Source organism: Taudactylus pleione, unplaced genomic scaffold, assembly GCF_031769625.1.
Source record: "Taudactylus pleione unplaced genomic scaffold, aTauple2 ptg000391l, whole genome shotgun sequence".
Taxonomy (NCBI): domain Eukaryota; kingdom Metazoa; phylum Chordata; class Amphibia; order Anura; family Myobatrachidae; genus Taudactylus; species Taudactylus pleione.
Window position 1 is genome coordinate 7,555,983 of NW_028284792.1, and position 24,232 is coordinate 7,580,214.

The following is a 24,232-nucleotide window of genomic DNA, read 5'->3' on the forward strand; positions in this document are numbered from 1 at the left end:
GCCTGCACTGAACGAGCAGTCATTCAGTGTAGGCTCATCAATCATCTGGAAACATGCTGAACCTGCTGAACGCATCGGTGGTCGTTTTAGACACTTTTGCAAATGATTGAACGACCGTTATCGTTCAACTTAATCGTCTAGTGGATGGGAACCTTTACTCCCCACTAGGGCACCTAATACTTGGTTGCTTTGCTCTGTTGCTTATCTGGGTGTTATGGTTGTGAATGTAGCAATGTGTATTATCCATGTCCTGTATTGTACTGTAAGTCACTGGTCAACCTATTTGTTTATGCAAAATGTTGGGAGTCGGGATCTTCGCGCTTCCAAAAAGGGGGTGTGGTCTGATGACATGCCCCCCATTTACATCTCCAAGATGCTGGGCAGCCTCGGGCTTCCCCCCCTACTCTGAATAGATGCTGTGCACATGCGCACAGCGTCTATTCTAGCTCTGCATAGACACTGCTCTGCATAGCAGAGCAGCATGTATGCTTCCCCCAACTTCCCCCCCACTGCGGGACAGTCCCAGAAAAACTGGACTGTCCCAGTTGGGAGGTATGGTTTATGAACTTTGTAAGGTGCTGCAGAACACTTGTGGCACTATATAAATGATAATAATAATAATTACAACAGTTGCAGCAGAATCCACCTCTGAATCAGACGCTAAACGACAGGAATTAAACTTGGTATGCGGTAAATAGAGGATATTGCAGCGCACAGGAAATGATGGACGCCCCGGGCCCTACTGCGTCCTGACAACAGCGTAACTAACGCGCCCACTCACTAGTAGTCACCTAAAGTAGTACACAACATAACTGTCATTTCCTTTCGGCAGTTATGAGAAGTTGTTGAACGTTGTTACGGCTTCTCTCGGATCTCGCGAGATAACAAAAAGCATGTGATGATGGCCGCCAATCACATGAGGGAGCCCCTTGCTCAGCCAATCATAGGAGACTGGGCGGTGAGTGCCGGGCGAACACGTTAGATTGTTCTGGAAGAGCCGGCCCCAGCCTCCTGTGATCGCGGCGTGTGCAGGGCTCGCTCATTGTCCGCCGCACACGAGATCTCCTGGGCGTCTCCCGAGCTCCCCGCTGCACCGCAATGTCTGCCGTCAAAGCGCTCAATCCCAAAGCCGAGGTCGCCCGGGCACAGGCGGCCCTCGCCGTCAACATCAGCGCGGCTCGTGGGCTCCAGGATGTCCTGAGGACCAACCTCGGGCCTAAGGGAACCATGAAGATGTAAGAGCACAATGTACCGTACTCCTGTAGTGTAACATGTGGTCCTGCCTACTCCCCACACAACGGCGCCCATTCATCCACGTGTGAGCTGGGGTCCCTGGGCGCTTCCTTATTTGGTAGCGGTCTCCATTCCCGTATATCCGCTCACATGGCGCTGTGATTGTGCGCCCATGTCTGTAGCATAGCATCGGGCTGTTGTGTGCTGGTTATATACATTACTCTGCTGCTCTCCTCTAGCCCTATATGCTGTGCATCCCTAATCCTCTGTGTGTCCCCGGCATAGGACGGGCAGCGCCATGTGCTGTATAACTAGGTCTTATGTTAGCAGATATTTTACCATACACCATATAACGATAGATCTTCCCCCTGCTGTATTTTTGCACCACTAAAGCCCATTTCCCCTTTCTTTCTGCCGTTCTCGCTGTCCTTATGATGAAGCCCTAGAACTTCATTCCACCTGTTGGGCTATTTACCCCCAGGTCAAGTTCTTACCTTCCTTCTCTTTCTAACCCAAATAACTACACCTGCTGCGCCTGTCACTGAATGACACTGTATTCTCTCCTGTTCTGATACAATAATCCATAGTAATGGGAAAGGAGAATAAATGGTGGAGGTGTCTAGAGTTGTCCTGTAGTGTAAAAAAACAAAACTTGTGTTATTACCACATCAGATACTATGGTTACCATGTAGGGGCTCCTCCATGTTAAACTCAAATCGCACATCTGCCAGGCCTCTTGTTTGCTTGATAGTCTGAAGATACTGCAATTGGAACTCGAAAGCCTTTCTGTGTTTGGGTGCAGGATGGCAAGTCCCTGATCTGTCCTAATTTATGCTGTTGTTTTGAACTAGTAGTATTATCATTTAATATTTACAAGCCACAATTTTAAAGGGAGTAGTTATGGTCATTGTCAGGCAATGGTATTACCCCAATATGATCATCAAATTGCTTAAAAGCATTATATGATGAATGGACATTTGCCTAGGATATCTGCCCAGCACATTATTCAGCTTCCTTTACCAGCCTGTGCCCTCATAATAAGCATTGCACACTAGCGTATACCTCCACAAACATTATGCTGTGCTTCTAGGAAAGTGTATTCACCAAAATAATAAAGAATTTGTATTTCACCAAATATTACCCTCCCCTTCATCCTTTTTGGCCTATTCCAATATTTCCCCTGTCAGAATGTGCTCAGACTCCACGTTGACCACAGTGCAACACCATGTATACTACTGCTGACTAAAGGTGCATATCCACTACACGAGTGTAGAACGACTGTACGATTACATTGTAATCGTTCATCATCCTGTGCAGTGGATAATGTGCCCACACTAAACAATATGTCGTTCAGTGCAGGCACCCTCCCTCATACCCGAACATACACAACCTGTCGATATTGACAGGATGGGCAGCATATTCAGACGATGACAGTTGCCAACAACAACCAGCGGGAGTGCACATCGCTGGTCGTTGCCGGCATATACACTGCATGATTAATGAACGATAACTATGTCGTAATCGTTTATCGTGTAGTGGATATGCACCTTAAGCTGTCCTTGCTCCTCTAGGAAGCCTCATGTCACCTGCTTCCCTCATGATTTAATCCATCAAAGGCAGAATTTATTGTTTGAATAAATGATTTCCCAACTTTTTGTATATCTTTCCAATAGGTTGGTCTCTGGTGCTGGAGATATCAAGCTTACCAAAGATGGCAACGTCTTACTACATGAAATGGTGAGTGTAGTGTGTGGAATGCTTTGGACCTTCGCTTGCTCTTGCAGTGATATACTTTGTTCTTTCAAGTTGTAGCCTGCTGTGTCAGAAAATAGAAGAATAAATGCATGAGAACATTTCTTGTGCTACAATAATCTATTAGATTAATTTTGAAGAAAAGTGGAAATACCAGTCCATTCACTTGTCATACAAGGTGCATTTGAGAGCTGACAAGATGTGTACACACGCAAAGTATATTGTACTATGATTTAAAATAAAAAAAGTTGCATGCACAAACAGTGGTTGGCAATGGCTTCACAACATTAATTGCATTTTTAACGATTTTCTCATCGGGTTTTACAGTCTTGAAAATGTAAAACTGAGGAAAAAAAGGGTTCGGTTTAGCGCACCCGGGGGGGGGGGGACTTGGGGTTAGGCACCCCCACCCCCCCCTCCCCCGGGAGAGTTAGGGTCAGGCTAGGGGGAGGGAGGGTTAGGGTTAGGCACTTACAGGGGGGATTAGGGTTGGGCACCCCTAAGGGGGGTTAGGTTAGTTATTATCTGAGAATGATCGGGATTTCCAGTGCTGTCGGGCTGCTGCTGCCGGGAATCGAACCGCCGGCCGCATGGCAGTATTTCATAACGATTCCCTCAGAAAATGTCTTATTTCAGCAGGTGTCATGAGTTAAATTCTCAACAGGGTGGAGTTTGTATGCTCTTACTGTGTTTGCATGGGTATACACACGCTGGAATCCGAACACTTGTCAGAGTCTTGGTGCTGGCATCCGGAAAGTAAGCATCAGGGTTAGGATTAGGCACTAAGGGGGAGGGTTAGGGTAAGGCACTGGGGAGGGGTAGGGAGAGGGGGAAGATTAGGATACTGACCGACAGGTGTCGATATTTTAATCCTGCTGGTGGGATGCCAGTGTGGATTTGACTGCCGGCTTTCTGTACCCATCCCCTTCTATGTAAATACAAAAAGGCACAACCACCGTGTTACCAATGCTGCCAAATAAGTTTCCTTATGTGCTCTGACAGTTTGTGGAAATAGAGCCTACTGACAGAATTACATGTGTGCAGCTTCCCATGTCACACTGATGTAATATTCTGTTTGTGTGACATAGGAAGCTGCACACATGTAATGTTCTATGTCACACTAACAGAATATTACATCAGTGTGACATAAGAAGCTGCACACGTAAAATATATTATGTCACTTTAAAACTTCAAAATATTACATGTGCAGCTTATTATGTTATACTAAGATGTTGTTGCATGTATGTAGCTTCCCATGTCACACTGACAGAATATTAAATTTGTGTAGTTTTATTTTACTCACTGACAGGGTTGTGACAACCTGTGGGAGGAGGGAAGGGTCGGTAGAATGATACAATCCCATGTCATGTAATGTTACAGACCTGTTGCTCTGACATATGATGTAACCCAGCACATACATGACATCAGGAGGTAGCATGCTGAGAGTAATTAGCATGTGTAGCGGTTGTATAGAAGCAACCAGTGCCTCTGCCAACTGGGAATCTACAAATGCCAGTGTAAGCTATCAGAGCATGCTGGCTCTAGTAGTTCTGCAGCAGCTGAGGGGGGAGTCCTAGGCAGTCCAGTGATACTGTACATTACACCACGGAGATCATTACCCGGTGTGGGATTGCTGGGCACGGTCAGGCTGAGCACCGCAATGCTTCCTCTCCCAATCATGATCATGTTGGCTGCGGGCACTAAGCTCCTAACTGACGGAATACAGGAGCTTCCAAGTTCCAGCCCACGCAAACTCAAGACAGCGACAGCCCCCAGCCGGCACTCTGCACCCGGCTCCACACATCCGGCGCTTCCAGCCCATGTGGGCTCTGCCGGGCAGCCACAAAGCTTCAGAGTCAGGATGGAGATCAGGCGCTTCCAGCCCACATGGACTCAAGACAGCCCCCACCCGGCATCACACTTTGCAATCACTGTTCATCATAGGGGGTGCTCACAGTGTAAGAAACATGTTAAAATAAAAAAAAAAAAAATTCATATAAATACAAACCAGTCATATAAAATAAATTGCTCTTAATTCCATAATATTTGTATAGATAGTATCTTCCAGTATTGGTAGTTCTTAATATAGATATATTTGTATAGTGCAAAGTTTAATGCATTTATTAAGCAAGCACTATTAGCCCGAATCCAGGAGTAGTGCACAGTCTTCATTCCTGATATAATTTAGCCACCAGCATAGTTTTAAGGGCAACATTGTCCTAGTATAATTACCCAGCTGTCCTCAGACTCCCCGTCCCTTCAGGGGTATGCTGGTCCGGTCCCTTTGAATTCCTTCTGTGGCTTTACTCGGCAGGCAGCGCTGACACCAGTCACGCTATTTTAGCAAGCAGGCTCAGTGAAAGTTTGCCCACTTTGTTCCTCGTCTCTTAGGATTATTATAATGCCGGTGAGTCCATTAGCATAGGAGTAGAAAGCAATCCATGAGGTGGCAGGTTGGTGCTATGTATATCCTTGACATGTTTCTCCATGCAAATTTGATGGCTTCTTCAGAAGGTAAGTATAAGAGCTGGCAGTCGATTTTTCCGTATACACTTATGACCTATCATGGACAGGTCCATCATTTAATATGAACCACGTGTTCATTCAACAATGAAAACCATGTGTGTTTCTGAAGTGGCTGACAGACCCATTTGCTATATCAACCAATTTGCATAAAAAAATATAAAATCTAATACATTAATATATATCAATTTAGAATAAAAGCATTTATTTAAATAAAAAAAGCAAACAAAAGACTGCAATACACAATATTAATTCATATTGTATCGGTCTCAAGTGCAAAAGTAGAGTTCAATAATTTTAATTCTACATCATGAATATATCTAAAACCAGGATGCTAAACAGCCTAATCTCTATGGCTCAGCTGCTAGAGACACTGATCACATCACCTTCCTGGGTTCGGATCCAAACAGGTTAGAATAATTTTTTCTATAACTATAATTTGTTCACTCTTATTTTAAATTTGATTTAAAAACTTAACCTTCAAGCCTAGTATAACATACTTCACTAAAGACTTTGTGCACTACTTCTGGATTCGGGCTAATTGTGCTTGCTTAATAAATGCATTAGACTTTGCACTATACAAATATAGCCCTATTAAGAACACTCGACACTGGAAGAGACTTTATAAAGTGGTGGATGTGACTTTCTATACAAATATTATGGTATTAAGAGCAATCTATTTTATGACTAGTTTGTATTTACGTGAAATAAATCATTTGTTTTTACTTTTAACACTTTGAGCGCCCCTTTTGATGAAAATTTCATTGAAGGTTTTTTTTTCCTTTTGAGTGATTATGGGCATTGCCTCTGTTTCTGCATAGAAATCGTGCCTGATTATATCTTTCTCAATGTTCTAACAGATATTGTACACCAGTATATAGATATAGATTCACCTCCATGATTTCTAAACAGATGCTCTTCTTGACCATTTTTATCCTGTTTGTTGTTTTCCACAAAATGCCGGGTATGACCCCAGATTTTGAACACTGTACCAATTTAGGTCAGACCCCTTTCAAACTGCGTTTTTGAATCTGGTTGGCCCCATTCACACTGGGCCTGTCTGCCCTGCAAAATTTGCGTGTCATTAGAAATTGATGTTTTTAGTCTCACAAAGATAAGGTCATAGAGTGGGAGGTGACTGATCACTGCAGTGCATCAATCATGGTCGATTAGTTACCACTGTAAATCCCAGTGTTCCCGTGTGTGTGTGTGTGTGTGTGTATATATATATATATATATATATATATATATATATATATATATATATATATATATATAATTTTTTTTATTTCTCCTCCCCTAATTGCCAGCAGCTCCTTCACCTCGGCATTCCGTCCATGTAGCCATGCCTGGAGGTCACATAATCTCTGAACACACCTAGCTCCAAACAGGCTTAGTGTGACCTGAGTCTAATATCCCAGGTCGTGCCCTTCACGCTGCACAGGGACCTTGCTGGGTTCGACCCTGGTAGCTACCAGGTCTGGATTCCTGGGTAACTCGACCCAAGTAATTTCTCTCAGATCCTTTAACACCAAACCTCAACGTGCATTATTCGGGTTAAGTTTTGTGAACATGTCCAATTCAGCTACAGGCTTTGGTCTTGACTGGAGCAAACCACCCTCACCCATGCTGCATTAGTCACCAGATACATGCTTTCAGCACTGGTACTATGAGTTTTGTGATGACAGAATTATACTTGGAAAAGTAGTTGCTGATATCCCAGACTCCACAATTGTTGTTAGTTTGAAAGAACTCACCTTTTGGAAAGTGGATATTATTTCAACTGAAACTATATTGCTATAACCATCTCCTGTTTTGTCATTTGATTTCTAAATTTGACAAATATTTTGTGGTCTTTTCTTCTGCTGATTTGTAGAAATTGTTGTAACACAGGAGGGATCACACAGATGCATGGATGAATTCTGCATTGTCATGCTGTTGACATTGGAGTCAGACACCATGCTAAAGTAACTCAAATTTGTATTTTTAAAAATGATGTATTCATTTGATATCATCATTTTAAATACCTTTGCACACATCCAGGCAAAGCAGCCTAGAGAAAAAACGGGCGTAACAAAAATAAAAAAGAGAAATTTGCCCATGGTAGCCATCCAGCCACCTTCAAATACCCAATGGCTAAGTCGTTGTCCCATGCAGAATTCTCTGTTCTGTAAGTGTTTCTAAACAGTTGGTGTCTACAGATTAAGACCTCTGTGATTTTGATAGATTTAAAGAAGAAAAAAATATCGCAGGGCCTTTCCATATACAGGTGACTTAAGACTAATCACCAAGTGGAAGTAATGTGTATAACATGTCCCTATTGTGCATAGTACTTTTTCTTTGTTCTAATGTTATCCTGTACACATACGGCTGGTTTGATGAACTGTCAGTGTCTCGGCTGCACGATTAGAAAATGGTGCAAATTTGAATAAGACTTGTTTTTAAACCCCCATCTGTTGCCCCATACAGTTCAGCTAATTTTTATTTTTCCAGAAAATTTCACCAAGAATAATTTTGTCTATATGCTTATCAAAATATGTTTTCATTTTAGCATATAGTGGTGTATGTAACTTGAGATTTTCATATTACAATGAAGAATAGTCATAAAATGCTCTTATTAATGGTTTGCACCATTATATGTATTTTTTTTAATTATTATTATTTAGATTGTTTGCTTTTTTATGTTGACCTTGTTTTGCTTTTAATCTAGCACAGTGGTTCCCAAACTGTGCAGTGGCACTCTGGGGTGCCTCAGGACACTTACAAGGGTGCCTCAGGTTGGTGGTCCAGTACCAAATAAAATAATCTTTAGTCAGTGTGATAAGCAAATCCAGTGCTAATGGCTGGCAATCAAAATATATGTGGACAAAAAGAAGTGCAGCCCTGTCAACCTCCATGTAACTGATCCTAAGGGTGACATAAGCACAATTTACTACAATTAATTTTTGCTGAATTTCCCAACTTTTGGCCAAGGGGTGCCTTGGAAAAAATGCCGGCATTCTAGGGCGCCATGATTTGAAAAAGTTTGGCAACCCCTGATCTAACATATTTGCTTAGTACTGACTCTTCCCTATAAACTTAATGCAGGTTCAATAGAGCAGTGGTGGTGATGAGGCTCTAGAGGCCAGCTTAGGAGCATTATATAAGCTGCAATGGTTTCCTGACATTACACAGGAATGAATGGTGCGGTGTTAAAAACAGCGTCTGGAGTTCTGTAGCATTACACTCTACTGTACAAAGGCACAGCACTGTGGGGTGGACACTTTTTAAGAATAACTTGAAATACAGGGTCAGTTTGGACCAACGTCTCCAAATGTTTACACAATACATTAATTTGAAGGCTCTCAATGTCCATACCACACCTGCTGCGTTTTGTTTATAGCAGTTTTTCAGATTTATGGTGACACGGAAAATCCACTTGACCTATCCATTCTTGCTTCAATTTGCTTTAGTGTAGTGTGTTCTGTATAACCTAGACCAGTCTCTGTGCTGCTCTAAAAAGCCATACTGTGGTTTTTGCAGTGATGCAAAGTACTGCCACATAACTGACTACTCTGACAACCCACTCCCTGTTCTATACACCATCATAATCCTGTCAGCTTTTCATTCTTATGACAGGAAATTCCATAGGGGAAGCTCTTTCACAACTCTGATATAGGTGTGAAAGGGGCCTAGCCAAGCAGGTTTGGCACAGTTGGATGCATTGGGTACCTGCATTATTGATGTATCACCTGCAAAAAAAACCATTTTTTATGTCTATCCAAATGGCTTTAATTGTACGAGACATGTTCTGTTTGTAGTGCATGTGTTAATTGTGTGAGCTACAGTAACGATACTGCCTTTGAACCTCTATACACCCCTGCCTATACCTTCTGATATCCTGCCTATAAACCTCTAAGGATAACGCTATTTTGCGTACGCAGTTATACAGTAAATAGACTCCAGACCTAGAACCTGTGGTTCCAAAGCACAAAGTATTATTCAAGTAAAAGTACAGTTACACGCTAGTTATAAGTACAATTTAGCGCAAAGGAATTGTGCAGACCCAAGTACAGTTATACATACGCAGCGCTCTGGACTAGATGTAGGCATCGGCAAGAAACCCCTCGTCAATCAGCATTCTGTACGAAGACTAGAAACCCAGGGTCAGAGCACACATATTTATACCCCCCCCCCCCCCCCCAGAGATAGACAACACAATAGAGAAGTTTGTTGCTAATACCGTTGGTCCTAAAGGCGAGGGCATATGTTACAAGGCATCTAACAGGTTGGTTCAAATAGACACAGTCCAGCCTCTAACAACTGGTGGTCTCTGGTTTCCCGCCTCATGCAAATCCTAACAGTTGGTCATATAATGTACATTTTGTTGCTTGAAGTCTCTGCGGTCCATAAGTTGAGAATGCATGTTGCGATCTCTACATCGATGTTACCGGAATACTGTTGAGAGAGTACGCATCGGTACAATACCAAACATGGCTTACTTATCACGTATAAAACCTTAGTTACAAAATAATATTTATTTTATAGCAGTTATAGTAAATGTGCATACTTGAATCTTATACCTTAAAGCTTATGGAACCTTGTATGTGAATATGTAATGTGTGAGTATGTGGGGTTTGATGTAAAGACGCTAGTTAACTTGGGGCAGATGCGTGTGCATGAAGCTAATATTCGGCGTTTTCATACAGGATCTTATGCATTCGCTAATATGCGACTAGTTAACTGCGCAATTGTGTGTATTAATGTGTGTATGAGAAATGGTGTAAGATGCAATCGCATGATGCTAATAGTAATATCGCCACATGTACTAAAGGGTGAGTTTATCTAAAATGGTGCTTGGGCGGCCGTTTGCAAAATGGCGTCTTGCGATTTCATTTCCAAGATGGTGTCTTGCGGCCAGTCGCAAGATGGCGTCGCTGAGTTTCAATTTTAAACTGATCTTGTCTCAGCCAATAATCCAGCTTCGACAACAGCATTCCAAAAGAATGTATAATCTGTGTTCCTAATAGTGGTTTACAATGATCATGGTGTGTGTGTGTTTTTTTTTTTTTTTTTTTTTCTATTCTGCATTTTAGCAAATTCAACACCCAACAGCCTCTTTGATTGCTAAAGTAGCCACTGCCCAGGATGACATTACTGGAGATGGAACCACCTCAAACGTGCTAATAATTGGGGAACTGTTGAAGCAAGCTGATCGCTACATCTCTGAGGTATGCTGCAATCAAACCAGTTGATGCTCAGATAGGCATTGGAATGGGCAAAATCGTAGTAATAGTAACAAATGAATGAGGTGTACTGCTCAGTCTCTCTTCTAATGTTTCTTTGTGTTATTAGGGCCTTCATCCAAGAATTGTCACAGAAGGGTTTGACGAAGCAAAAGTTAAAGCACTTAAAGTCTTGGATGAGGTCAAAGTGTCTAAAGAAATGGACAGAGAGACACTTATTAACGTGGCCAGGACTTCACTGCGTACCAAAGTTCATGCTGCGCTTGCTGATGTATTAACTGAGGTAAATATCAGTTTGTGCACAACCAAAAGTGGTGGTCAGTAGCTATGTAAGGCAGAGGTTCCCAAACTCTGCCATTACATTCTTAAGGATATCCATGCTTGAGCACAAGTGACCTGATTTAGTACCTTAGTTAATTTGAGTTAACCATCTAGACAAGGGATGGGGAACCTCAGGCCCAGGGGCTGTATGAGTCCCCGGAGTAATTTGTTCTGGCCCTCCAGGGCTTTTTCTGATAGCCTCATCTGGATAGCAGGGTACCTATAATGGCACCTGGAGGCCAGAATCTATGCAGCAGTGCCGCTTGGAGCGTCCTTAGGATGCTTCAGATGGTCACACCGCTGCCCTTACAGCTCCCCGCAGCATCATTAGGATGCTTCAGGTATTGCTGTAATCGCTGGCGATTGTAGCCCCGTCCCTGTGTGGCATCACACGGAGGGGGCGTGGCCTGCACCGGGTCCGCGAATAATGTTATTTCTACTTCAGGGTCCATAGGGTATCCACAGGATACCTTGGGGTATAGTTGATGACGTCAGGCATCGGGCACCTTAGAGTTAAGTTTCAGCCTCCCAGGATGCACTAGGGTCCCCCTCCTATACCCCGCCCCCGAGCCAAGGCATCTCAGTGTAGTTTGGTGCCCGGCCGGAGTCGGATGCACCTGTTAGAGGGGGGCCATGAAGAGCCCCTGAAGTTTCTTAGATGCAGCTGTGGCTGCACATCTGGAAGTACAGCATGGACAGTCAGTCCTGACGTCCATGCTGTCTTCCCTACACCCCCGCCGGTACCAGAACGCTGGTACCGATCCGGGGATGCTGGTAGGCATCTGGGGTCACAGCTAGCAGTGACCCCAGATGTTTAGGACCATGGCCGGAATCAAGGGGGACAACAGGTAAGCAGTGGGGTCCCGCGGTGGGTCCCCGCTGATACATGGTCCAGAGTCCCCAGGCAGGGGGCTCCCTGGGCACTGGCTGCAGCGTGGAGCCAGGTACTAACCTGTGCTTCCACTACCCCCCTAGGACAGCAGGGGTTAAATGCATGCCAGGGGAGCGCGCCTTCCCTGTCTCACAGCCGGCGCCTCCCCCGCTGCCTACGGCCCTCTCTGCTCTAGCTGAGTGGTCCTGTGTCAGCGCTCCTCCCCCAGGCCGGCCTCCTCTCTGCTCCTCGGTGGCCATCTTTGGAAGAAGCATGGTGAGCGCTGCTGGACGCTGATGAACGGTGGCATCGCGGTCTGGGTCCCCCTGCATACCTCTCCTCCGTTGGATTAAGGTCTGTGTATGCAGCGCTGTGTCCTACCAGGCTCTGAGTCTGCGTAGTTGAGGATCAGCGCTGATAGTGCAGGAATTGATTTCTTTGCATTGTATGAGACCTATGCTAGCGTCTGCTGCTTGTACTTTCATTTTCTTCTGTCAGCATTTAACTGTCCCTGATCTTTCTGCTAAAGCCCTTGCGGTGCGGTTTTTGCAGGGTGGTCTCACACTATACTAACAAGTATCAGTGAGAGGGGTCACATACTTACCATTATGTCTGAAAGTGACTTTCCTCTCCAGCTTTTATGTACTACATGCAAGGTACCTATAGCGGAGGGGGACGGTAGCGCGGAGGGGCTATGTCGGTAGTGTTATTCATTGACGCGGCCAATTACGGTCACTGCTCCGGTACAGGAGCCGCCCTGGGCTTGTTTTGCCAAAGCGCTTACAACCCTCGTGGGCCAGTTAGCTCCGCAGCCTGCCTTCACTCAGATGGGATTGTCCCAGCAGTCAGTGGTGTCGTCACCCATGCAGGGTTTCCCGAGACAATTGATGGTACCCCACAGTCTCCCTATTTCCCCTCCTCAGGTCTCTCACGAGCCTGCGTGGGTTAATTCATTAACAAACTCTGTAAGCAGTTGTCAGAAGTGTTGCAAGGGGAGTCTGTGATGCGGTCTCACAAGTGGCCGGGGGCGTCTGTCTGCTCCTTATGAGGATGACGACGGGACGTCCGATGATGGGGAGATTCTGGATCTTTCTGACCAGGAACCTCCCCGTCCTAAAGAGTCGGACGCTAAGTCTAAGGTTTATATACCTGGCCTTATTCGTGCAGTCCGTACTGCTTTAGTTATTGAGGATGAGGAGCCTCCGGTATCAGAGTCCAAATATGCCTTTTTCAAGGATGTTAAAGGAGATGCCACAGTGTTTCCTCTTTCGGGGCAATTAGTTGACCACCTAGAGGAAGCGTGGAAACAGCCAGGCAAACTGTTTCAGCCTCAAAGGCGTTTAGCAGTGGCGTATCCGTTTGCGGACAATTATTTTGTCAAGTGGGAATCTCCGCCACAGGTGGATTCCCATGTGACACGCCTGGTCCGAAGTGCTACGTTGCCCATGTCCTCCTTAAAGGATGCCACGGACCGTAAGGTGGAAATCTGCCTAAAGTCCGTTTATTCCCTTGCGGGGGGGGGGGGGGGCAGCTAGGCCGGCTATGGCCATTTTGTTGGGTTGCCAGAGCTATGGAGCGCTGGGCGGATACGTTAGAGGCGTCCTTCGATTCCGACTGTTCGGCTGAACAGACAGAATTGATAGGCAATCTCAGGGATTCGGCCACTTACATTAATGAAGCGGCTTTGGATATCAGTACCCTGACCTCACGGATTTCTTCGGATGCTGTGGCTGCTCGTCGCACGTTATGGTTGCGATCTTGGAAGGCGGACGCTGATTCCAAAAAGGGCCTGGAAGCCTTGCCCTTTAACGGAGAAGTCCTATTTGGTCCAGATCTGGACAAAATCGTAGCCACTCTGGCGGCAGCCAAATCTGCATGTCTTCCATCTACTGCAGTTCCGTCCAGCTCAAGTACGTCGTCCTTTCGGCCTTACAGGGCCCAGGGTAGGCCTAAAGCACAATCTTTTCCCCGACAGGCTGGCCCAATAAAATCGGCCAAGCCCCGGAAGCAGGCCTGGAGTACCAGGCGTCCGGCTCCTAAGCCAGATGACAAGCCTGCGGCCTGACGGTCCGGGCCTCCCTTTGGGTGATCCCAAAGTGGGAGGCCGCCTGCTGCAGTTCGCCCGGTGTTGGTCGGTCACCACGACGGACACTTGGGTTCTCGAGGTGGTTTCTCACGGGTACGCCCTCTCCTTCCGGCACAGACCTCCCGTCTCGATTTTTCACCACGGGCCTACCATCAGACCGGAACAAAGCCTCGGAACTGCGGAAAGTTTTGCGCACTATGCTCCATGCTGGAGTTATAGTGCCGGTTCCATTCTCCCAGAAGGGCCAGGGTTTCTATTCCAATCTCTTTTTGGTGCAGAAACCCAATGGGTCGTATCGTCCGATACTCAACCTCAAAGCTCTCAAGTCTTTGCGGGTGCCGAAGTTTCGGATGGAGACCCTACGGTCCATTATTCTGGCGCTGGAACCTGGGGACTATATGGTGTCGTTGGACATACAGGACGCTTACATGCATGCCCCTATTCTTTCGCGCCATCAACAGTTCCTCTGGTTTGCAATCCGCAACGACCACTTTCAGTTCTGGGCGTTGCCTTTTGGCCTGGCAACAGCACCGCGTGTTTTCACCAAGGTGATGGCGGTCATGGCGGCTTCCCTGCGGCTGCAGGGAGTCCGCATGTTACCATACTTGGACACCTTCTCTTGGTGGCAGGATCTCCAGAGCTCCTTCTGCGTCACTTGGACCTGGCCATTGCGGTACTGCAACGGCACGGCTGGTTGATAAACTGGCAGAAGTCCACACTGATCCCGTCTCAGCGGATTCTGCACCTCGGAGCATTATTGGACTCCGGACAGCAGAGGATCTTTGTGACGGGGGAAAAGATCTCTGCCTTGCAGTCGAGGGTGCGCAGTTGTCTGCAGAGCCGCCGGGTGTCTCTGCACTCGGCAATGAGGTTAATGGGCTCCATGATGTCTGTATTCGACATGGTGGAATATGCCCAGTTTCACTCCAGACTTCTGCAGCACCTGTTCCTGTCCAAATGGAATGGACTGCCTCAGTCTCTAAAATCCCAGACGATAGTGCTCACTCCGGAGGCTCGCCTGTCCCTTGCCTGGTGGTTGCAGACAACCCATCTCAACAAGGGTCGTCCGTTCTGGGTGGCGAATTGGGTCCTGTTAACAACGGACGCCAGTCTTCGGGGCTGGGGAGCAGTTTCAGGTCCTCACTTGTTCCAGGGCAGGTGGACTCCGGCAGAAGCAGAGCTTCCAATAAGCATCTTGGAACTCTGAATGGTTTTCAAAGCTCTCCAGCAGGCACATCGGGTTCTCCAGGGTCACCCAGTGCAGGTCCAGTCTGACAACGCTACCACCATGGCCTACATAAACCGGCAAGGAGGAACCCGAAGTCGGGCGGCTCTCGTAGAGGTGTCTCGGATCCTGGTATGGGCGGAGCGCAATCTTCCGGCCACATCAGCTGTCTTCATCCCGGGAGTGCTAAACTGGGAGGCGGACTTTCTCAGTCGCCAGGACGTTCATCCGGGGGAATGGTCCCTGCACCCGGACGTTTTTCAACTGCTGGTGGACAGGTGGGGTCTTCCAGATATCGACCTCATGGCGTCCCGGCACAACAACAAGTTACCGGTGTACGGGTCTCGCACAAGAGATGAAGAGGTGTCTCTGGTGGATGCTCTGTCCGTCCGGTGGACGTTCCGGTTTGCTTATATCTTTCCTCCGATTTCCCTTCTTCCACGGGTAATCCGGAAATTCAAACAGGAAGGAGGGACGCTCCTGTTGATAGCTCCCGCATGGCCCAGACAGCACAGGTTCTCAGACCTTCAGGGTCTGTCCGTGGACAGTCCTCTGCGGTTACTGCTCCGACCGGACCTTCTGTCACAGGGTCCTTGTCTTCACCCGGACCTGACTCGGCTGTCTTTGACGGCGTGGCTGTTGAGACGGCCATGTTAAGGTCCAGGGGGTTTTCCAGCTCTGTAGTGTGAACCATGCTAAGAGCTCGGAAACCGTCTTCCGCGAGAATATACCATCGCGTGTGGCATACGTTCTTCCAGTGGTGTCGACCGAGAGGTTATGCACCGCAGGAGTTTCGTCTGTCTCCTGTACTCTCCTTCCTACAAGCGGGACTAGACCATGGGCTTCGCCTTGCTTCTTTGAAGGTTCAGGTTTCTGCCCTGTCTGGTTTCACCGTAGGATTGCTACAATCCCTGATGTACGCACCTTTATGCAGGGCGTTCTGCGAATTCAGCCGCCTTTTGTTCCACCTGTTGCGCCTTGGGACTTGGCTGTGGTCATGAGGGCTCTCCAAGGACTGCCGTTTGAACCACTGGGCTCAGTGGATCTTAAATGGCTAACAGCTAAGACTGTTTTCCTTCTGGCCATCGCTTCGGCTAGACGTGTTTCTGATTTAGGGGCTCTCTTGTAGACCCCCTTTCTTGATTTTTCATTTTTCATGGGAACAGGGCAGTGCTACGCACTCGTCCTGAATTTCTTCCCAAAGTTGTTTCCCAGTTTCATGTTATTGAGGAAATCGTTGTTCCAGCTTTTAACTCACCTGGACTTTCAGTGGGTGAGGCCACTTTGGATGTTGTGCGGGCCTTAAGGACTTGTGTTGACTGCACTTCTTCGTTTAGGGAGTCGGACGCCTTGTTTGTCCTCTATGGCTTCTGTAAAAAGGGTTGGCCTGCTTCAAAGCAAACTTTGGCAGCCTGGATCCGTATGGCTATTTCTGAATCTTCATGAAGGCCTGCCGGTTCCTCCTTCTGTGAAGGCTCATTCCACTAGGTCTGTGGGTCCTTCGTGGGCAGCTCGACGTGGTGCCTCTGCATTCCAGATCTGCAAGGCTGCTACGTGGTCCTCTGTCCATACCTTTGTGAGGTATTATGCGTTTGACACCTTTGCATCTCAGGATGCTTCCTTCGGGCGGCGGATTCTCCTTTCAGCACAGGAGCGTCCCCAGCCTTAAAGGATACTGCTTTGGGACATCCCCAAGGTATCCTGTGGATACCCTATGGACCCTGAAGTAGAAAATGAGATATGGTAAGAACTTACCCTTGTTATCTCTATTTCTACGAAGTCCATAGGGTTCCACAGGACTCCCGCCCTGTCGCACCTGTGCTGCAGATGGGCTTTACTCTGGTCACCGTTTTTTCCGTCTCCCTCTGGTGAGAATGTGATTCTTGTGTGTGTCCAGATCTTTCTTCTCTCTTCCTTCTCCTCCTCCGGCCTATGGCTTGGTACCTAACTGAGATGCCTTGGCTCGGGGGCGGGGTATAGGAGGGGGACCCTAGTGCAGCCTGGGAGGCTGAAACTTAACTCTATGGTGCCCGATGCCTGACGTCATCACCTATACCCCAAGGTATCCTGTGGAACCCTATGGGCTTCGTAGAAATAGAGATAACAAGGGTAAGTTCTTACCATATCTCATATTATATATTAACATGGCCCTTGGCAGAAAAAAAGTTTCCCCACCCCTGATCTAGACTCAAGCATGGCTATCCATAAAACCTGGACTGTAATGGCGGTGTTTTGGAAGGTCTTGTATAAGGGATTGGGATTCATAGTACACCATATAAATAGCTCCAGTTTTCTTTCAAAGGTACTGATTGGCTGAGGAATATGTAAGTGTTCTACGCAAAGTATTGTAAATAAACAGTTTGAGGAAAGAGAAATTTGAAACCAAAAAATATTATTGTTCATAAGTCAATGGAAGGCGGCACACATACCAGTTTTACAGGGAACTTTGCTGCTCTGTTTACAGCTGTGAATGCCTGACAAACGGCTCTCTGCAGACATATAGGGACTCTGCCAGTTACCTCACAAGCAGCAGCTGAGTGCTCTGTTGTGGCCAGGAAACTGTCACTGCACACTCTCCTCCTTCACTATCCCTATGTTAAGCTGGCCATCCACTTTACAATTTTCTGTCAGATATCTGTCCAATCTAGCTGGTTGGAATGAGCAAATGACAGTTGATCATATGGTTTTAAACACTGAAAAAAGGACAAAAAAAACCTGTTCAAATTGCTTAAATTTGTGCATTTTAACCAATTTGTCTGAAGAACCATTTTTGGCTGTTTTCCAGTGTTTGTGAGCAAATGGACGATTGTCATTTGCTCCCATACATTACCAGGTTTTCATTCCAACCAGCCAGATTGGACAGATATCTGACAGAAAATTGTATGGTGGATGCCCAGCTTTAGCCGATACAAAAAGGGGTGGTTAAATATGAAAGAATAGTTAATTTGGTTTATTTTAAAACTTTTTTTTTTTTCCTCTTATCAATTTGGCTGTGGTTGTATCTGTGTGACCATTTCTTTCCTGATGAAAACACACTATCCAAAGGCCATGCCTTTCCACCTGCTTCTTTTTAAATAGCAAACCACCCTGGGCTCACAATCTGGCACGTACAGTGCAGGGGCCAGTCCAAGCTTCTTCCCCACTAAAGACAATGCTATACTCTGCATCCACATACCTACCCTACAAAAGTATGCTTCCTGTGGTATTACAGTCCTGGGAAGGGTCTACTTCATACATCACTTCCCAGGGGGAAGATGAGTGCTTTGTTGACTTGGACCTGCAGTTATCCTCCCTGATTGAGGAGGATCCTATTATTATACAGGGACTTGAGGCTTTAGTCCGACCAACTAGATAGGTGCTCTACATTCAGGATAGAGAAGAGCTAGTGTCTCCATATATATAGCTATTTAATAGAAAAAAACAATTTTTTACCTTACTCCCAGTTGGAGGATATGTTGTGCTTGGGGGTCCAACCTCCTTTTTGTACCACCAGTGGTTCTCTGAGATTGGAAAGAGAATATGTGGTTATCTCCTGCCCGATGTTCTTCCTTATTTTCCATAAGGATAGAGCTGTACTGAGAACAACACGGTCCTTTCAATCAAAGGTGATATCCAACATTTACATGAAACAGGAGATAGTGGTTCAACTATGGGCCAGGTGTGTCTACAGGACAGTACTAGATCGGTGGGGCTTCATGCATCAAGCCTCTCCTGAGCTGCTGTGCAAGGCAGCTACCTAGTCTTCCATGCTCACCTTTGTATCCAAGGATGCCAATTCTGGGCTTGAGGTGCTGTGCACTGCCCTGGAGAGCTCCCGCTCTCTCATCGCGTTCTTGGGGTGTTTGCAGTGAATGACCAACGATGTGCGCTCCTGCGGGTCGTTAACGATTATATAATATAAAGTACTTGCGGTAATGTGCGCCTTCAGGGGTACTTTGTAGAAGTTCACAATGCTCAATATAAAGTTTTCTCCTTTTCCAAATGGATATGTTGATTTTCCTCCATCCATGGAGATGTATAAAGAATATGTAATAGTAAGAAAATATAAAAAAGGGTATATATAGTGAAATAGCATTTATTTAGATTAAAAACATATCTGTAAATATTCGACTGTAAGGCAAACAAAACAGCGTACCAGGATAATGTGGGGTGCCAATTATACACACCCAAAAATCGCATATAGGTATAGTCGCCTCCCAGGTTTAGGGTACTGGAACACCAATGGCTGTGTGAAAAGCACCTCCTCCACAAATAAAGCCTGGATAACCCTCTGTCTGCACACCACTGACGCGTTTCTGCTCTCCAGGAGCCTTTTTCAAGGTGTGTGGTCATAGTAAATGTATCCACTTAATATACCCTCATGTGCATAGTGATTGGTGTTGGAGACCTTATCTACAATTAACCAATATATCTCCCCTATATGGGTTTTAAATATATGGCCCTTCCCTTTAAAATGTCTCCTATTACCTACCTTCCATAAGAGAATCCTTCTCAAATACTTTAGGTAAAGCCTAGAAAATATAAAAAAATGCTGTGTGCGTTCAACACTGTGGACCGGACCGGAAGAGGCAACAAGATCTACCCACTGCATTCTTCCTAGCACTATTGTGTGCTGCACATATACGTGTGCACACGCTGTTGCACTGATTAACACTGGTCCCGGCTCCTGTCCGCCGCACCGGAAGTGGTCATATTTCTACTTCCTGCCTGTATCCCCATAGAGCACAAGCTTTGGGTCGTTAACTGTGTTTTGTCATCTGTACATGCAGGCCAATCTGACTATATCATCAAGAATTGCCTGTTGAGAGATATGGCAGGATGACTTCAGCGTGCTGCCATGGAACAGTTAATGGAAGTTTTTTTTTTTCTCAATTTTAGAAAACCTTTACCTTTTTGATGGGTAATGGTGTATGTATGTCACATGGAGCAGATTCATTTTGATGTACACTCTGATGTCTAAAGGCACCCATACACTAGCCAACATATTGCCGCATCCAGCGATGGGATTGGAAACGCTGGTCAGAAATGCCGACCAGCGGCCATTGATGATCTGATGAGGATCGGTGAAATTATACATGTTAAATTTCACAGATTTGCAAATGACTATCAATTTTATTATGATCAGCGAATCATTGAAATTCAACCCGGCATCTCATGATCGCAGGTTTGTGACAATCCGTTGCTTGTGTGTGGGGACCATTAGATGACTAGGCTTTCCATATTATCCCTTTAATTTGGGACATGTGAATTACAGTTTCTGTGGCTGATTAAAACCAAAGTGAAATTGATTCTTGAAGTCAGCCAGCCACAGAATCTGTGTAATTCATGTGTCCCGCATTAAAGGGATGATATGGTAAGTCTAAAGATGACTGTCCCCACACACCGTTCTTTAGTTCAGGTATCTCTAAAGTTGCTGACGTAAAGATTTAAAATGAATAAATTGAAGAAGAAAACCAGACACTGCTTTTATATAGAAAGTTTTAGTGAAGAAACAGCCAATTTGTTATAGGTGCATTGTCTATTGCACAGGTTCTCAATCTGTCCTCAGGACTCCCAAAAGTGCATATTTTCCAGGTCTCCTCAAAGAATCGCAAGTTAAATTAGCGCCACCTGTGGATCTTTTAATGTGTGTCGGTGAGTAATGAGCACAACTGTGCACCTGCTGGGTGACCTGGAAAACGTGACCTGTTTGGGGTTCTGAGTAACAGTTTGAGAACCACTGGTCTATTGATAAACCCATACATGGCTTAATCTGAGCTTCAATGCATTTTCCTTTTCAGGCTGTTGTGGATTCTGTTTTGGCATTAAGGCAAGCAAATGATACAATTGATTTGCACATGGTTGAAATTATGGAAATGAAACATAAAACTGAAAGTGACACAACGTAAGTATCACTAGTGTACGTTACAGTACAATCATACTCTGATATCAACAGACGCTAGACTGGTTTGTAAATCTTTGTAGTTGGATCACTTGCAAACCTGATTTAAATAGATGAGGTGCAGCCCCCAGTGCGAAGGGATTAATTTAGACTTGCTCCACGTGACTCTTCTCCAGAATAGTTGGGTATATAAAAAATTTTGGCGGCACTTAACGTAGATATCTGTTCACCCCTTCCTGAGGCTTGAACAGAAATCCGCAGTAAGTGGGGCTTTCTGCCCTTATGGTTGCCGCTGCAAACCTGTTATCCGATACCTCTGGGCACTTATCACCGGACCTATGGGTTAATGCGCTTTAGCCGGAAAAGGGCTTGTAATTGAATAACTAGGGGCTATTATAAACCCTTTCCTTTGCGCTTATGGCCCATAGTCAAAAAAATGAAAATTTGCCTCCGTATGAATGCATTTTTGTTTATGTGGTCGGGAATTTAGATTGTAAGTTCCATTAGTGCAAGGGCTCATATTAAATAATTCTTATTGTACAATCCTCTTAAATCTGAACTCTTAAATATTCATGTACTGAGGAAGGAAGGTTTTAGCTAAGGCCGATCAGATTATATGAAGTATTTTGGTAGAAGCCCTAGTATTTTAGCTGTGTATTATGTAATGTGAAGACACTAATTTGCCTCATTTGTTGGCTATTACTTGGACACTAGTTGGCATGGATGAATTCTGCATTACCTTGTGGTGGTTTTTGCAGTCAGACACCATGCTAAATTAAATCTCTCTTGTGCTTTTCTTGGACGCTCTTTCATGGGAGCGTGTAGGTACAATTGAGTACAATTTTCCTTATTCTTTGAGGAAGTGACACTAGCATTGAAGTATTCTACCCAAAATTAGATGGATTATCTTCAAACCAACACTTAAATGTTACTTACCTGAATTTGGCAGCTGCACTGAACATGCTCCCCTCAATCCTTCAGGCAGTCTATGGTTAATAAACATTGCTGCCTGTCTGAGAAAATACACTCTACAAGGAGCAATATTAAGCTGGGTAGACACTTTGGCAATGAATCGGTCTCCTGACTGTCACAGTGGCTGAATGGTAAGCTATACACACTTGCCAAGAGGCCGCTCGATGGGTCTGGGCTGAAATCGCAACTGGGCGGGCATTACAGTTGAGATGTCTGTGTCGGCAGTCTCCTGCAGCAAGAGTACGGTCAGTCGGCGGGTTGCCCGTACACACAGCCAGATGCACAGATATATTGGCATCAGCTGTGCTGCAGGGCTGACCTGATCAATGTCGTTCAGACATATAGGGTGTACACACCTGTCAATGCACTCACAATATATCGCTTGTCGATAGCACGAGTGATATATTGCCAAGTGTGTACCTAACTCGTGCCACACCCTAAAGTGCGTGTTCTTAGAAGTGGAGAATTTGCCCATAGCAACTAAACAGATTCTAGCTATTATAAATAAGTAGAATCTGGTTGCTATGGGCAACATCACCACGTCAAAAAAATCCACACTTAAGTAAATTTACCTCCCAGTCTTGCTTCCTACAGGCAATGTGTGTTAATGGTCTGCAGCAAGTGGGTACATGGTAGACTTTGAGGAGCAGCCAGATATCCTGAACGCTGGGTCCTATGTCATTAGCCTCCACAGAGGAATGTTAGTTGTGATGTTTAATTGTAGGTGGAATTATTCTTTAATGTACTCTTCTCCTGAACACATTATTCTGTCGTCTTAGGCTAATTAGAGGGCTTGTGCTTGATCATGGTGCTCGTCATCCAGACATGAAAAAGAGAGTAGAAGATGCCTTTATTCTTACTTGCAATGTGTCACTGGAATATGAGAAAACGTAAGTACATTACTCAATGTGGTTTCTGGAGTTACAAGTGGCTTTTTGTATGAAAGACCCACATGTAATGGAAAATTGATAAAAAATTTGAATTATGTTTTAAGTGATTGTCATTGAAGAATGTTTATGGAAAATGCACTTTCTTTGGGCTGAAATGTCTAATATATAATGTGATAATTCCTGGTTACCGCTGCACTAGCACCTACTATAATATTAACTAATCTGCTCCTACCCATAGCCTGAAGCCTATTTGGACATAGTTTCCTAAACCACAATGTATAAATATATTTTTCTAATCTGCTTTAGCTCGTCCTCGACAATTATTTCATGTGCTGTTAGTTTTTCTTTGGTTTTTTATCCCCTCGTTTTATAGACTGGTATGTTCTCTTGGTCATGCACAGCTGTATACATGCGGAGACAAAACTACTTGCTATGTTCTGATTTATGAAATCCTGTTTTCTTATTTTGCAGAGAAGTGAATTCTGGCTTCTTCTACAAAAGTGCAGATGAACGTGAAAAACTGGTGAAAGCAGAGAGAAAATTTATTGAGGAAAGGGTAAAAAAAATTGTAGCCCTCAAGCAGAAGGTGTGTGGGGATTCTGGCAAAGGTTTCATTGTGATTAACCAAAAGGTAAGCTAGCACAATAAGTCCTTTGTACCTTAGACATGCACAGAGAACACCCAAGTGTGACTTTTGTAGCATCCTTGGCTTTAAGTCTGTGCTAGATAGATTGCTGTCCTTTTCCTCTGCATCTGGTGAGCATTCTCATTCACCTGCCTGTATTCAGAAGGACCGTACATGCTCATATTTGTTAGTGAAGTATTGGTTATAAAGTTGTTCCTATTGTATCCCAAATATTTTTTAATCATCATAAACCTGACAGTTATTCCCTCACCTCTGAATTTTATTGGTGGGTTTTCAAGATATTTATTGCAAGCTACCCAGCTCTTCCAAGATGAAACTGCTGAAAACTTAATGTTTATTTGCTTGCTATGTACTGTTTAGATATGCCTACTCACTGTAACACGCAATTATCTTTTTAACCTGTTTGACACCTGTTCAGTTATTGGGGAGGTGTGTTAACACCTTGTTTCAAAGATGCCAATGTGTGTATGGGGAGGGGGGCAAGCTATTTTAGCCGTGACCCTGGCAGATTTAGTGAATGCTGTAAAAAGTAGTAGCCTCCACAATACACATCAGACAGATAGATCGATCTATCTGTTTTTAGAGATGTGCTTCCGTATTCACAAAA

At 45.0% G+C, this 24,232-nt stretch overlaps 1 protein-coding gene and 3 non-coding genes across 4 annotated transcripts in view; all 4 read left to right on the forward strand.

The window, feature by feature from the left end:
- The first annotated feature begins 916 nt into the window (after positions 1–916).
- CCT6A (chaperonin containing TCP1 subunit 6A) overlaps positions 917–24,232 on the forward strand; it is a 38,894-nt gene continuing 15,578 nt past the window's right edge. Inside the window, exons 1-7 of the mRNA XM_088445933.1 lie at positions 917–1,235; positions 2,907–2,970; positions 10,584–10,718; positions 10,843–11,016; positions 21,017–21,120; positions 22,869–22,979; positions 23,451–23,610. Of these exons, the coding sequence (XP_088302059.1) occupies positions 1,099–1,235; positions 2,907–2,970; positions 10,584–10,718; positions 10,843–11,016; positions 21,017–21,120; positions 22,869–22,979; positions 23,451–23,610 (885 nt within the window). The 5' untranslated portion in view covers positions 917–1,098. The remainder of the gene's footprint in view (positions 1,236–2,906; positions 2,971–10,583; positions 10,719–10,842; positions 11,017–21,016; positions 21,121–22,868; positions 22,980–23,450; positions 23,611–24,232) is intronic.
- Positions 7,418–7,547, forward strand: LOC148507556 (small nucleolar RNA SNORA15). The gene has a single exon (XR_015869715.1). It is a non-coding gene; the product is annotated as a small nucleolar RNA SNORA15 (small nucleolar RNA).
- LOC148507557 (small nucleolar RNA SNORA15) lies at positions 21,835–21,960 on the forward strand. Its single transcript, XR_015869714.1, has one exon. It is a non-coding gene; the product is annotated as a small nucleolar RNA SNORA15 (small nucleolar RNA).
- LOC148507558 (small nucleolar RNA SNORA22) lies at positions 23,646–23,782 on the forward strand. The gene has a single exon (XR_015869708.1). It is a non-coding gene; the product is annotated as a small nucleolar RNA SNORA22 (small nucleolar RNA).